The sequence below is a fragment of the Xiphias gladius genome, chromosome 17, assembly GCF_016859285.1.
Source record: "Xiphias gladius isolate SHS-SW01 ecotype Sanya breed wild chromosome 17, ASM1685928v1, whole genome shotgun sequence".
NCBI classification, from domain to species: Eukaryota; Metazoa; Chordata; class Actinopteri; order Istiophoriformes; family Xiphiidae; genus Xiphias; species Xiphias gladius.
The window spans coordinates 12,327,093-12,341,369 of NC_053416.1; the positions used below are offsets into that span (position 1 = coordinate 12,327,093).

The window sequence follows — 14,277 nt, forward strand, 5'->3', positions numbered from 1 at the left end:
CCGTTCTGAAACAAGATTGTTTGGACACATTAAACCGAGATTAACTTGTACCAGAATGATGGGAAGAGAAGAGTATGGAGAGGGAAAGGAAGGACTCATGATCCAAAGCATACCACATTGTCTGTCAAACATGGTGGAGCAGTGTTATGGCTAGACATATATGGCTCTCAATGGAACTGGGTCACTGCTGAAGTGTATAGGGCTATACTATCTGCTCAGATTCAGCCAAATGCTGCAAAACAGACGGTTCTTCTCAGTACAGATGGATAATGGCCCAAAACATGATGCGTTAGCAACCCTAGAGCTTCTAAGGGCAAAGAATTGGAATATTCTTCAAGGGCCAAGTCAGTCACCTGACCTCAAGCCAACTGCGCATGCTTTTCACTTACTGAAGACAAAACTGAGGGCAGAAAGACCAACAAACAAACAGCACCTGAAGGCAGCAGCAGTAAAGACCTGACAAAAGCATCTCAAGGGAAGAAACTCAGCATTTGTGATGTCCATGGGTTCCAGACTTCAGGCAGTTATTGACTGCAAATGTTTGCAATATTTTTGTTAAATCCCTTGAATTAAAGTCTACACTTCAGTCACATCTTAATGGCTTTGTTTCATATCCATTGTGGTGGTGTACAGACGCAAAATTACAAAAATTATGTCACTGTCCAAATACTTACATACCTAACAGTATATGTGTTTGTGTATATATGTTTATTTATATATGTACATATGTGTGTATATGTAATCATATGAGTGAGTTACCTTTTTATCCTACTTGGATACTTTTATCCTACCTGAATTTTTTTCCTACCAGTGTTTTATATACCACATGGACTTTTTAAGCAGGACTTTGGAAAACCTTGTGTCTCTCGCCTCATATCGCTTTTTTTTCCTGCATATTTTATCAAGTTCACGGAATCAAACTTAAAGTGTTAAGTGTGCCTTAACATAACCATGAAAAAGTTTAATCATTCTTTTGTCACTACGAGTGGATATATAAATGAAATATGAAGTCAGCAAACATTTTGCCAATATGTTCAGTGCCAACATTTAGCAACTTGGCAAATAATAATTACATTACATTTTGTCATTATATTAATAGAAATTGTAATCTGCATTGTGCTTTCTTAAAAAGTATTTGATGATGCAGATTAGTAGGATATAAACATAATTTCTACAATACACACAGTACAAACACACACACATCATTTAGTAGTGGGTCAGTTCCAAAACCACAGGACAGGAACAAATGGGTGTTTATGTGTGTGACTCAGCTCAGTTGTGTAGTTGAAAGAAAAAAAAAAAAATAGCACTGCGCTAAAACGTGGCTGCATCGGTCTGGATGTTGGCTAAGGGTACCTGTGAGAAGATGAAATATGGTCCCGGAAGGCCAGTTTGATGTATGATTTATCACATGCCAAAACACTGCAGGGCAGTTTGTAATACTATGAGACAAGATCTTTAACTGTTGAGTAGAATTATGCTGTGTCTGTTAAAGAAAATCTGCCTAAGATGTGTGCATGCTTGAATTTGATTTGTTGTGCGAATGTGGTACATTGCCACATGATGTGGTATTGCATTGCGGCACAAGTTTAACAAGGTCCAACCTTTTAGCCACACGACCTTGTGTTTTTATTTTTACGGAGCTGTCTATGTTGGCACCTCTGCTGCCTCAAAGCAATGGTCTTACTGAATTGAAAACAGTGCTATGACTCAATCCAGTATTTACAGTAAACAACCATACTAAAATTTAAAAAAAATTGACGGATTAAATTGAATTGTTTCATGACCTTCTTTCTATTAGTAACTGCAAGAACAGTGTGCACAGTATGTGTCCTCTAGATGTCATCCATGAGTTTCACTTTTTATTGAGTAATATAGACCAATTACTAATTACAAACCAAAGTTCAAAATATAAACACTACTTGTTTTTATAAGTGGCGTGGAAACCTTAAAACAGTTATCTATTTTTCATTCTTCTACAAGTAAAAAAAAGACAAAAGACAAAACTCATAAAAAAGTTTCACAAATTGTATACAATGCCACATAATTACAAGGCAAATATTAAATAATAAAATCACATTCAATCATGAGAGCAAGTGCATAAATGCTTAAAAAAATGTACTTTTAAAAAATATATATTTTAAAAATCGAGAAAAAATAAAACTATATTGTTTACTGTGAATTTATTCCATAGTGCAATATACTGTATACGTGGTAACTATCCTAAATCATACAATTTAAAAAAAAATAAAAAAAAAAAAAAAATTCAAATTAATTTCCACCTGCAAGTTTAAAAAAAAAAAAAACTTGCAGGTGGAAATTAATTTGAATTTTTTTTTTTTTTTTTTTCAGGCCACAGAGGCAATGATCCCTGATCACATTTTTATTTCAAGGGTTAGATATGAGGTTTCAGGCAGGATTCAGAAAATGGCAGGCACTTGATAATGACAGGAGAAAATTATGGTGCTTTGTGATGTGAGTTGGGTTTGGTGTTCTTCATATTTCTTATCAATCTAACATCTGTGTAGATGATTTCATTTTCAGGGTTACCTAGAAAAATTAAAAACAGATGTAAAATGTGAAATGTATTTTGAAGTGCTAACCTATCACAGAGGACAAAATTATTTTCATAGTTTTAAATGAATGTAATACAAAAGCCATCTGAAAAGTAGGGAGTAAAATGGTAAAACTGTGGTAACCTAACTTCAGTCAGTATGGTTCTTATTGAGACAGATAAAGACATGGGAGAACATCTTTCACTTACCCTCATTAACAGCCATGGGCCTTGATTTGTTAAGATGATTTATTATACCAAGACACAAGGCCGCAAGGAAAAGGAGAGTGACAATACCAGCTATCGCAGCCTCAGTCACAACAGGGAAGGAAGAACGAAAATCTAGCAAACACAAACCAATATGAAACCAAATTAGGTATCATGATGACATTATGTCCATTCTTTTGTCTTCCATCAGATGTTCAACATACAGTAATATCTACACAAGCAGTGGATGTAAATGTATCATTAAAAACAAAATCACAACAAGACAGGAGGCAGTTTGAGATTCCAAATGGTTACTTCCCAACCACAAGATCTAAAAGTTGTACAGTTGTCTGTATAAAAAACATTTTTTATTGGTATAAAAAACATTGAACATAAAAAATGTGAAATAGCAGCGAAGAGTTAATATTACAAAATGGAAACAACTGTCATTTACATACCGTACCTTTGCAGCTTTTGAGGTGAATAACTGTTTCATTTCTGCTGACATTGTTTGCAACACTACACGTCAAGTTTCCTCTCAGCTGACCATGTAAGCTGATGGTAACGTTTGATACACTGGATTTGTCTAGTTCAGCTGTACTCCCAGTCAGTGACTGCATGTTTGCCGCCCAGTTACTGAGAGACAGACTGTGGTCTCTGGTATGTTTCAGTAACTGACCGTCCAAAGTCAAAATAAACTCTACTCCGTCTCCCTCAGAGGAGCAGCTGACCTCCATCTGTTCTGGTGATGAACACATCTGAGACACAGCTGGGTTTGACACTGGAGCTGGAAGACAAACATATACTCACATATACAGTAAATACATGATTTAATGCAAAGTGCCACTGCTAACTCTAAATCATGGAGCCATGATATCTATTCCAAGGTCTAAAGCTATTCAGAGTTACAGATTAACTATGTAAGCTTTTTCATTAGAAAGTCAACTTAGAGGATTTGAGTTATTGGATAATTCTCATTCCATGTTTTATGGGTATTTACATTTAGGTGCATAAGTATTTAGACAGTTCACCTCTGTACACCAGCACAATGGATATGAAACAAAGCCATTAAGATGTGACTGAAGTCTAGACTTTCAGCTTTAATTCAAGGGATTTAACAAAAATATTGCATTAAATGTTTTGGAATGTAAGCCATTTTTATGCATAGTACCTCATGTTCAGAGGCTTAAAAGTAACTGGACCAAACAACATAATTATAAATATAAAGGATTATTTTTAATACTTGGTTGAAATCATTTGAGTCAATAACTGCCTGAAGTCTGGAACCCATGGACATCAAAAATTCTGAGTTTCTTCCCTTGAGATGCTTTGTCAGGTCTTTACTGCTGCTGCCTTCAGGTGCTGTTTGTTTGTTGGTCTTTCTGCCCTCAGTTTTGTCTTCAGTAAGTGAAAAGCATGCGCAGTTAGCTTGAGGTCAGGTGACTGACTTGGCCCTTGAAGAATATTCCAATTCTTTGCCCTTAGAAGCTCTAGGGTTGCTTATGCATCATGTTTTGGGCCATTATCCATCTCTACTGAGAAGAACCGTCTGTTTTGCAGCATTTGGCTGAATCTGAGCAGATAGTATAGCCCTATACACTTCAGCAGTGACCCAGTTCCATTGAGAGCCATATATGTCTAGCCATAACACTGCTCCACCATGTTTGACAGACAATGTGGTATGCTTTGGATCATGAGTCCTTCCTTTCCCTCTCCATACTCTTCTCTTCCCATCATTGTGGTACAAGTTAATCTTGGTTTAATGCGTCCAAACAATCTTGTTTCAGAACGGGGCAAGCTTTTTTAGACGTTTTCTGGCAAAATCTAATCTTGCCTTTCTTTTTTTTTTTTTTTTTTTTTTTTTTTTTTTTTGAGAGTGGTTTGAAACTTGTGGTAAACTCTCTGTATTTAAATTAATGAAGGTGTCTCTTGATTGTAGACTTTAACAATGATACGTCTGCCTTCTCAAGAGTGTTCTTGACCTGGCTAAATGTTGTGAAGGGTTTTTCTCCACCAAGGAAAGAATTCTGCGATCATCCACTTTAGTTGTCTTCATCCGTCTTCCGGGCCTTTTGGTGTTGCTGAGCTCGCCGGTGCATTCCTTCTTTTTAAGAATGTACTAAAGTGTTGATCTGGTTTCTGCTATCTGTCTGATGAGTTTGTTTTGTTTTTCAGCCTAATGATGGCCTCCTTCAAATGCCTTAGCACCTCTTTGGACCTCATATTGAGAGTTCCCATGAACAGCTACCAAATGCAAATTAAACACTTGTAGTGAACTCCAGACTTTTATCTGCTTAATTTGTTATGAAATAATGAGGGAGCAGGTCACACGTGGCCATGAAACCGTTTGTCAGTCAGTGGCCTCCGAAAATGAGGGACATAGTATAAAAATGGCTGTAATTTCTAAATGGTCATTGTGATATTTTTGTTGAACCCCTTCAAAAAGCTGAAAGTCTACACTTCAATCACATCTTGATGGCTTCATTTCAGATTAATTGTGGTTATTTTAAAGAGGCAAATTTACGAATATTATTTGACTGTCCAAATACTTATGGACCTAACTGCATGTAACTGAGACTATGGAATGAAACATATTCAATCAAACTCAGTGGTGACAACAAACTTTCATAATTTTTAGTGTCAGATATGTATAATGTTGGCCCATTAGACGATGATAAAATCATGATGGCCCCATTGAATAATTATCAGCTTGCATCTATCGCATCTTTCATTATCATGTTTAAACAAATAAATGCAGTCACTACTTTTCTTTCTGGTTCATCTGTTAATTCAGCGGCTTGAGACATATCATCAGGGCAGGTCTCTCTCTACTTTGCTGTCTAATTAAGGCAAAGTGGTCCTGAAAAAAAACTGAACATATGTTTTGTCAAGTTGGATTGATGAATTATTGCAAATATTTAAATACAAAACAATGTAAGTAATCTTATAACATTTATTTTACCTTTGCATTTATTATATATTTGCTATATATACCTGTAAATCCTGAAATTAAATGTATTACTCATAGATGTAAAAAATAAGTAATTAAAAAAATATAATAGAAATTGTTACAGAAAAAAATGTTAGAAATTCTATATTTTTTTGGATACATACAGCTTTGGCAGATGTATATTTAATTGTCTTTTTGATTAACAATAATATTTAATGCACCACAATATTTCCTTTTATACATATGTATATCAGCGAAGTTTGAAATATTTGCGTTCATTCTATTCTACATTCAGAACTGGTATTGAGCACAATTTTTGTTTCAAAAACATTATTATTATTATTATTATTATTATTATTTTACCTACCTTGTATTTCCAGATGAACCTTAGCTTTTTTCAGTAAAGCACCATCAGATCTGTATTCTTCCAACAGGTAATCTCCAGAGTGTCTCTTCATTGTGTTACCAAGGTTGAATGTCCCAGTGGTGAAGAGTTCAGACTGATTCACATATTCCTCATTCAGATACACTGTCTGATTTTTGACTGCTCTCAAAATCAGATATTTGCTATCCTTTATCAACTTAATAAATGTATCTGCTGTATTTGGCAGATGAAAAAGCAGCGGCTGCCCCACTGCTCCAAAACACTGATGGTCTCCAGTAGGTTCCAAGAAACTGCATTCAGTAGGCCCTAAAAAACAAAGAAGAAAAAAAAAGAAAAACCTTGAAATGCTTAATGTTAATTACAAATAAGAAGAATTTGTTATTTGTGTCCAACATTTCATTTCATTAGGGAAAAGGAAATGATACTGTACAAGAACGTTTCAACATTTTATGATATTGTTATATTTTTATTTTATTATATATCATTATAGTTTCCTGTGAAAGTCATAAATTTACTGTAAATAAATGTTAAATCTGTTTTTAACTTCTAAATTCAGTGATTGTATACTTTTCTGCCTCACTTAAAATATTTATTCTTTTTTTATTGAATTATTTGCTGTTCAATATACTGTTAACTGTAATAACATACTTTTAGAGTGAAATGTACCTTTTCCCAGAGCTGTTGCCAGAACGGTGATGATCATGTAGATGGAAATCATTGTCTGTTGTAACACAAAAAAGTAATTTTAAACGTTAAATGTCATTTATCTGTTCATTTCTTAATTATTGTTGTTTATTTTGTCCATATTCTATAAAATAACGACATTTAAGGTTAGCTGTTAGTTTGAAGTTAAGTTAATTTTTATACCTTTTTTAAATACTTTTTAAAATTTTATATCTAACCTATCAAATCATGAAAAAACTAAAAACTACAATGTTTCTGGTCACTTTAACTAATTTGCTTCAAATGCAAAACTGTCATTCACCACATTCACACTGGTCTTCGTAGCTGTTTAAGGCTGACCTGTCAATTTTCCACAGACAGATGGCTGGCTTATGCTCTTCTCGTCCCTTTGTCATCTTGTTGTGTGATATGAATGAAGGAAGTAGTTGTTGGGTTGTCATTATGGGGTATGAGTGTAGATTGATGAGGGGAAAAAAATGTATTTAAATGATTTTAGCATAAGGCTGCAACATAACAAAAAGTGAAAAAAGTGAAGGTCTGAATACTTTTCTAGATGCACTGTATAGTGATAGAAATATATACATAGAAATGTATTATCAGCTACTATGGGGGGGGACATAGCACAGTACAGGTACAACATAAAGATGTAGAATACTACTGAGACTAATGATAGTAATGATAATCATAATAATTGAAGCAGTGGGTGTTGAGCAGGATCATGGGGACAGTAGGTGGTTTGCAAGTCATTATCTTCATCTATCATTATCTATCTATATACCAGTTTCCAATTATGGAAGCTTCACAGAAAGAGTTAAAGTTGTTGATCACATCAGGAAGTATCAGCTCAGTTTACATTTGGGCTATTATACACTGTTGGAGAACCAGATATTTTACCAAGTGTAATAGATTGGTACGCAATGTATTTTTACTTTATGCATTTCTTTAAGGGTTTGCATGTGCAATAAGTGACCATATTATTCTTGGATGCTAAGGAATTAAACTATCAAAAACAATGGCACATGTAGACTTCATAAAATCATGCAAATGACTTAATGCCATTTTTTTTTTTACAAACTGCTGCCTCTTTTACACTAGATTCTTACTCGTGTTTTTTTTCCTAAATGCACTGAGAGCAATAAAATATCTTAAGTAGAACAGAGTGCTTGTTTTTAATAGCTGTATAAAGAGCCACTGCTGACAGTTGCGGTCAACCCTATACTTCTGCAGAGCACTAAAAATAGAAGAGGAAGTTTTCAAAGGACAGAGGTCTTTACTCTGAGGTTGGAGTTTTCATTTGAGCTGCAGACATAGCTGCAGCCAAAAAAGCCTCTAGGTGTGAATGTTTCTTCTTTCGATGATAAACTAAACTACAGTTTATGTTCCTTACTATAATGTATGCATTTTCAGGGGATCCACTTTTGGTTTGTCTTGTGCAAATGTTCTAAGAGTCTCTGATAAATACTATTTGAAGGACACGACTTATCATACCATTTCTAATGTCATGACAATTTTTTTAAGTGCAGAACAATTGTTCAGAAAGACATGGGTGTTGGGTACAATCATTGGGGGGAGAAGTTGTCCTCCACATTTTAAAAACCAAATGGTTCCAACACCCATGCATGGAGACCTGTTAGTGTTATATAATTTACTTAACGTAAGCACATTTTAAACCTAACTGGGAATGAAAGGTGTTCTATTTCTGCAAAGGATATATGAAAGAATAGACACTTCCTGCCTCTCGATGTACTGTATAGCCGAGCTTTGTTATTTAAAAACCATAAACAACGCGTTGTTCAGAAACATCTGGATCACTGAAGTCTCTAACAGGCAGCAGGGGCAATGAAAAATTAAGCCATGTGTGAAACTGACAGTTAAAAACCACAGCTTTTTTCTTTGTCACACCCACACTTCCAGTACCTGATTCTGCTGTAAAACCAAATAGCCATTGCTGTTCTTGACAGTTATTTTCCTTCATTGTTGAAGGCAGACAGATTTTTTTTAAGAGTTTTGTTTGCTCATATAAATCGGTAAAGAATGAAATTGTTTTTGACATTTTTGGCTGAACACGAAAGTATGTGTTTGTGGCATACTGATAGGACAATTGCTGATAATCTTTTGAACTAAGGTTGCAACAGCTATCAGAGGCTGTGACAACACAATGTCAGGCATTAATTAACAGCAAGAATTGGGAGGAAATATTTTAGCATACTTTTTCAACATACAATTATTTTAAGAAATATATTCTCACAGGACAAACGATATCAAAGCTGTTTTGTATACTCGGAACAAAGAGCATAGCAGGAGCATTTCATTTTTTTTGATGAACCATAAGTGCACCTGTGTAACAAATGGAAATGTGTGGCCTTGAAAACCTTGCATCTCTTAAGCTTATCTTGATTGAGGACTCAGTGCTTGTATGCTGGCTGTTTGGCTTTGTCATATTAGTCTGTAAATACCATGTAGGCTTTTGGCCACTTCTGTGTCAAAAGCTGTTTAGAAAATCAGCGGATGAAAGTTCACCTATCACTATTTCACCTATTACTTTAGCATCATAATTTATGGACTTGCTGAACTTTGTGTCTGCTTTCACATCTATAGTTGTGCCAATAAAGAAGCACAACAAAACTTGAGATCAAACTTTAAGGTGCTAGTTTGTAATGTTATAAAGAATCTTGTTGGATGTTTGTTGATGGCAGTACTATTACATCCGCAAGCTGTTATAATCAGTGACAACGGTCATCTTAATTTTCACATATTAAGCTTATAAGGTTATAATATCAGCTGTGTCTGAATTCACTCACTTGTTCACTCATTCACTAATCTCTATATAAAAGTCAGTGTAAATGAGCCTTTGTCTGCTGCGTGCCTTTTTCACAGCAGACATTTCAATTTTTATAGCACAAAGGACACAGTTGTTACCGATAACATTAAGGATGGTGCTTACTGTTGTGAAAAAATGTCAGAATGCACCAGCAGCAGATATCACAGTAGTTACGGTTTGCTTAGCTAACCATAGTTAATAAACCAGTGGCACTGTCACTAGTAGGACTTTTGTTCATACCTAACCTTTTGTTGCCACTGCTGCTGTTTGAGCCCGACAGCTGAGCAGAAGCTTCAAAGAGTAGCACTGATTATACGCCGTTCCAGTAGAGTGCATGCCGTCCATGCCGAAAGAAGGCTGCAGAGGACTGTCTGAGCCCCACCCACTCCCTCAGTATATCTACATCCACACACAGGCAGCAGCAGGGGTTGGGGGTCGCCTGGAATTAAATTACTTACATTTCGTGATGATTAGAGATTTTTTTCCTCTGCCAGAAAAATTCGGGTCTATTCAACAAAGATTCCCGGCTGAAGCCCTGGAAGCCCGATGGTGACGATGCAGATGAAGCAGTGCCTTTCAAATCAGCAACTTGAAACAATTCTTTGCGTAACACACAGGAAGTGCTCTTTAATAGGGCACCTCCTACCTCAATGAGTACATGGAACTACTTTGAAATATAAAGTTAGAAAGCAACGAAACTGTGTGATTAATTTTTCTCAACATTTTTTTCTGTTAGCTTTTCTTAGTAGTTCAGTGTTTAATTTCAATAGACACTTCCTTTTGCTCTCCCTCCCTGAAGGTTCCTGTGTGGTTTTGGGTGTTTGGGAGATGTGATCCCTTTTCTGTGTACTGGACCTTTGCTATGGTCTTCTCCCTTGTGTCTTCAAAAGGGCGTTATATTATCTCTATAGGTGCCTGAGCCACCTCAAGCAGCTTATCTGAATCTTATATTTGATTTTTGGACCATTGGTGGGACAAAAGAAGATATCTCACTTACTCTCATTTTTTACTATAATCTGATATTTAGTAGATGAAACTATTAATTGATTTAATTAAAATAATTGTTAGTTACAGCCGTAATCTCGATGTCCAAATCATCCAAATGCCCCCCGTCGTCTAAAATTTGGTCCATAAAGTTGCCATGGGTTTGTAGAGCTGCTGCTTGTTTCTGCTAATGTACTGTAAACAGACAGGTTTACACTTCTGTTGTTTTGGTGTGTGGTAGTTTGTGTTTTTGTTCCCTCAGAGCCACAGGGTTACTGGGGCGTTCACACCGTAAATGGTGCTGCATTAACAAAAACCTTAAAATGCCTGAATATTCCGTAGACTATATTTTTAATGTTGTTGACCAAGAAAAACTTTGCAGGGCTAGTTTGTTGATGGGGTGTTTCTACAAAGGCATTCATGGACATGGCTTGTACATGACTCCTAGAGCGTCCCTAGATGTTTGTTCATTTACAGTTGCTAAGTTGTCAATAGGTTATGGTTAGGTAGTTGTAATGACGATCTGGGTCTTTGGCAAAGCATGCATACATTGCAGTTAGGAAAGTGTAAGTCCATCTCATTGTCCAGTGATCTCATGGTACCCATGATGACAGAAGGGAGACACGCTCGTCTCCATCAGTCTCCATTGTCTGGACCCGGCTCTCTTCCCTCATCGAGTCATTCCTCCTCTGCATCCTCTGTGTGTCCTCGTCCGGATTTCTGCAGGGATGTCTATTGTTCTGGTCGCCATGCTGCCGGCTTCAGTGCAGTCATCTGGACCGTGGTGTAAACAATGCGACTGTGGTGCTGCGACGCAACGGTAACATAACTGAATGATGTAAAGTAGCTGAGTGAAAAAAACAGACGAGAACTCAACTAGTATGTTTAGAGATGATGCAGCTTAAATAAGTTACTAGTAAAAATTTAACAAACTTAAGACAAAAGAAGAAAGCGAAAAAGCTGGAAAAATAAGACACGAGCTGGAGTGACTGCGCATGCGCACAAAAGTACAAACTATTTTAGCTGCAAGCAAGCTACTAATGGACACACCGACCATGCTCCGTAGGACTGTGTGTGTTTGTGTACAGCTCAGCATCTGACTGAACTCAGAATTTAACAGAAACTTCAGTTCTTTCTCTAATTGCCCTCCGGTCTCGAAGCGGGTTCAAAAAGCCCCAGGGTACATGCAAATTTTGTCGTCCAAGTTGAAACATCTTCAACTTTCACAGTCACGATTTGCACGAGTTCAAGCTGCCCTGGCTGAATTTGCGTCGACTCACATGTTTCCAGTGACTTTGTATGCAATCGCTCCGCATCTAAAATGCGCTTCGCATTCTGCCTGAAAACACCGTCACAGAGATACTCCTAATAATGCTAATACCAGCAGTATTTTATAGTGATGGAGAGACAGAGGTTTTTGAGTTCATCAGCCCCACGGACAGAGATGCGAAGAGAATGCATGTAGATTCCGCTCCATATGGAGGCGGGTCTACATACAGTAGATACTCAATATGTCGACCCAGCTACGTACAGTGAATGATGATATAATCCTGGACCGGAGAGACAGACGAAGAAAAAGACAGGGGAAGTGCTTTCATGTTCGATATCAAGCTGATCATCCATAGTAGTAAATAACACGTACAGGGAATTAAATGTACTTTACGTTACTATACTGCGTATCTCAGCGGGAATGTGAATGTAAACATTATTAATACAGTTAATGGCTATATTCATGGTGTTTTTACCTAGATAGTATAGCTGTGAAAATAATGGAAACTCAAGTAATGGTAGTGGTAATAATGGTATAAGTGTCTGTGATAGTTGTGTTATCATTAGTATTATACTAGTATTAGCAAAACAAAATTATTCCTAATATGCGCTCCTTCAGGTATTATAGTCTGTAGGACAGATGCTATTATTTTTCCATGCCTTCGGTTTTGGCAAAAGATCTGACTCAGACTAAGAAAAAAAGAATGGAGGAGGAAACCAAAATCATGTTACAACTGTATGACACCGTGACACAAAACTGGCCTCAGCCAGATCTGTAGTGTCAAATAAATGTGGTGGAGTAAAAAGCACAATAGTTTTCTCCAAAATGTATGCTGTAGTTAAATTTAATTACACATGTAAAATACAAGTACCTCGAAATTGTACTTGTGTAGTGTAGTTACTTTCTATCATATTTTGAAAAAAATCAGGAAAATACTGGAAAGTTCAAACAAAGGCGAACTACCCAGGCAGGTACAAAGAGGTGGCAGGCGGAGTCTTGGTCAAGCAGTCAGGCAAACAGTCAAGAACAGGGATACGGCAGATAATAAAACAAAGTCTGGAGAGCTTGGCAATTGGCATGACGACAATCCGTCAACTGGTGAGTGGAAACATGGATTAGGTAAATGGCAACAGGTGTGTGCATGGGCGGAGGGGCCAACAGGCGGGAAACCGGGCAGAGGGCGTCTCTGGGTCTGAAATGACATGACAGTCAGTGGCAAAGAGAACACGGAACTGGCAGGATATAAATGCAATGTGAGCACCCTGACGTTCTCCGGTTACATGTGGGGATGTTTGGCTCCACCTTGTGGTCAATGCTTGCAGCACAGACCTGAATCTCAGTTACTACATCTTCTCTGTACTGTTGCTGAGGAACTGAATTGTTCTTTTATCTCTCTTCTACATTTAATGCTGTGTCAAATTAAACTTTTCAAATGTTCAGCTTTTACAGTGGTTTAATATGCTACTCCATTTTACTTTAAGGATATCTCTTCACATTCACATAGAACACGTTTATATGGTGAAAGACAGGAAACTACTGAACACTAGTATCAAAAAGATGTATGGAGTGTGTTGATCATTGGCACAAGTAAGTCTACAATAGATGTTTGTTTATTCCTTTTAAAAATCATATACAATGCCTGACACAATTAAAAAGCAAATCGCTGGAAAATAGCACTTACATTTGAAAAGCAAATGCATGAAGGCTTAACAAATTCCACAATTTTCAAAATTGCGAATTAGCTAATATCTAAATAACTAGAATCCAAATCTTAATCGGAACAGAGAGCAGTCCGTGCAATTTAAGTAAATTCGACACAGCAAGGCAAGATTTTTAACAGGGCTATAGTTTACTGATTTTGTTTAGAAACCGAATTTAGGCCAGGGCTATTGCAAGATTGATGTTTTATATGAAGGTAATGATAGATTCTGTATGTAACAGTTGAGTAGAGAAAGTCATCTTTGGAAACAACCTGGAAAAGTTCAAAGTAAGCTTAGAATTTAAAAAAAAAAAAAGAATATTATTACAGCACATCTTTATGTAATAAGACTTTCTTAAAACAATATGCTAAGATGCTCAGGTTAATGTATCCCTAACTAAACATGATTGAACATGATTAACTGAACATAAACTGTATTTATAATTTTACAATTTAATGCGAAAACGGGTGCAGTCTGTGTTGTCAGCCTATTAATTTAATGTCCTCTTTTGAGACACTTAATCAATGTGTAATGGGATATTTTGGTTCAATTTTGAAGGAAAACACATTTCTATATTCAATTTAAAGGATGATTGACATGGCCTCAGTTAGCAGAAAACTTTACAAAAACAAGAATTAACTGTTTGTCCCATATGTTCTTCAAAAAACTTTTTCATTATCCTCCAGCCACGTCAGAAATGATGCTATTTTAAAACCACGTCA

At 36.4% G+C, this 14,277-nt stretch overlaps 1 protein-coding gene across 8 annotated transcripts; it reads right to left on the reverse strand.

Moving 5' to 3' along the window:
* Positions 1-2,360: 2,360 nt before the first annotated feature.
* On the reverse strand, positions 2,361-12,969 carry LOC120802576. 8 transcript variants are annotated; one of them, XM_040150527.1, is made up of 7 exons: positions 12,819-12,969; positions 11,188-11,392; positions 6,763-6,817; positions 6,079-6,402; positions 3,225-3,548; positions 2,765-2,896; positions 2,361-2,550 (listed from the first exon to the last, which is right to left on the reverse strand). In XM_040150527.1, the coding sequence occupies exons 2-7, from the start codon at positions 11,278-11,280 to the stop codon at positions 2,459-2,461; spliced, it is 1,020 nt and encodes a 339-aa protein (XP_040006461.1). In that variant the 5' UTR covers positions 11,281-11,392; positions 12,819-12,969; the 3' UTR covers positions 2,361-2,458. The 8 variants fall into 8 exon arrangements, with proteins under 8 accessions (XP_040006461.1, XP_040006458.1, XP_040006459.1 ...); XM_040150524.1 differs by having other exon boundaries at positions 11,188-11,432; XM_040150525.1 differs by having other exon boundaries at positions 11,188-11,432; positions 12,727-12,830.
* Positions 12,970-14,277: the final 1,308 nt, after the last annotated feature.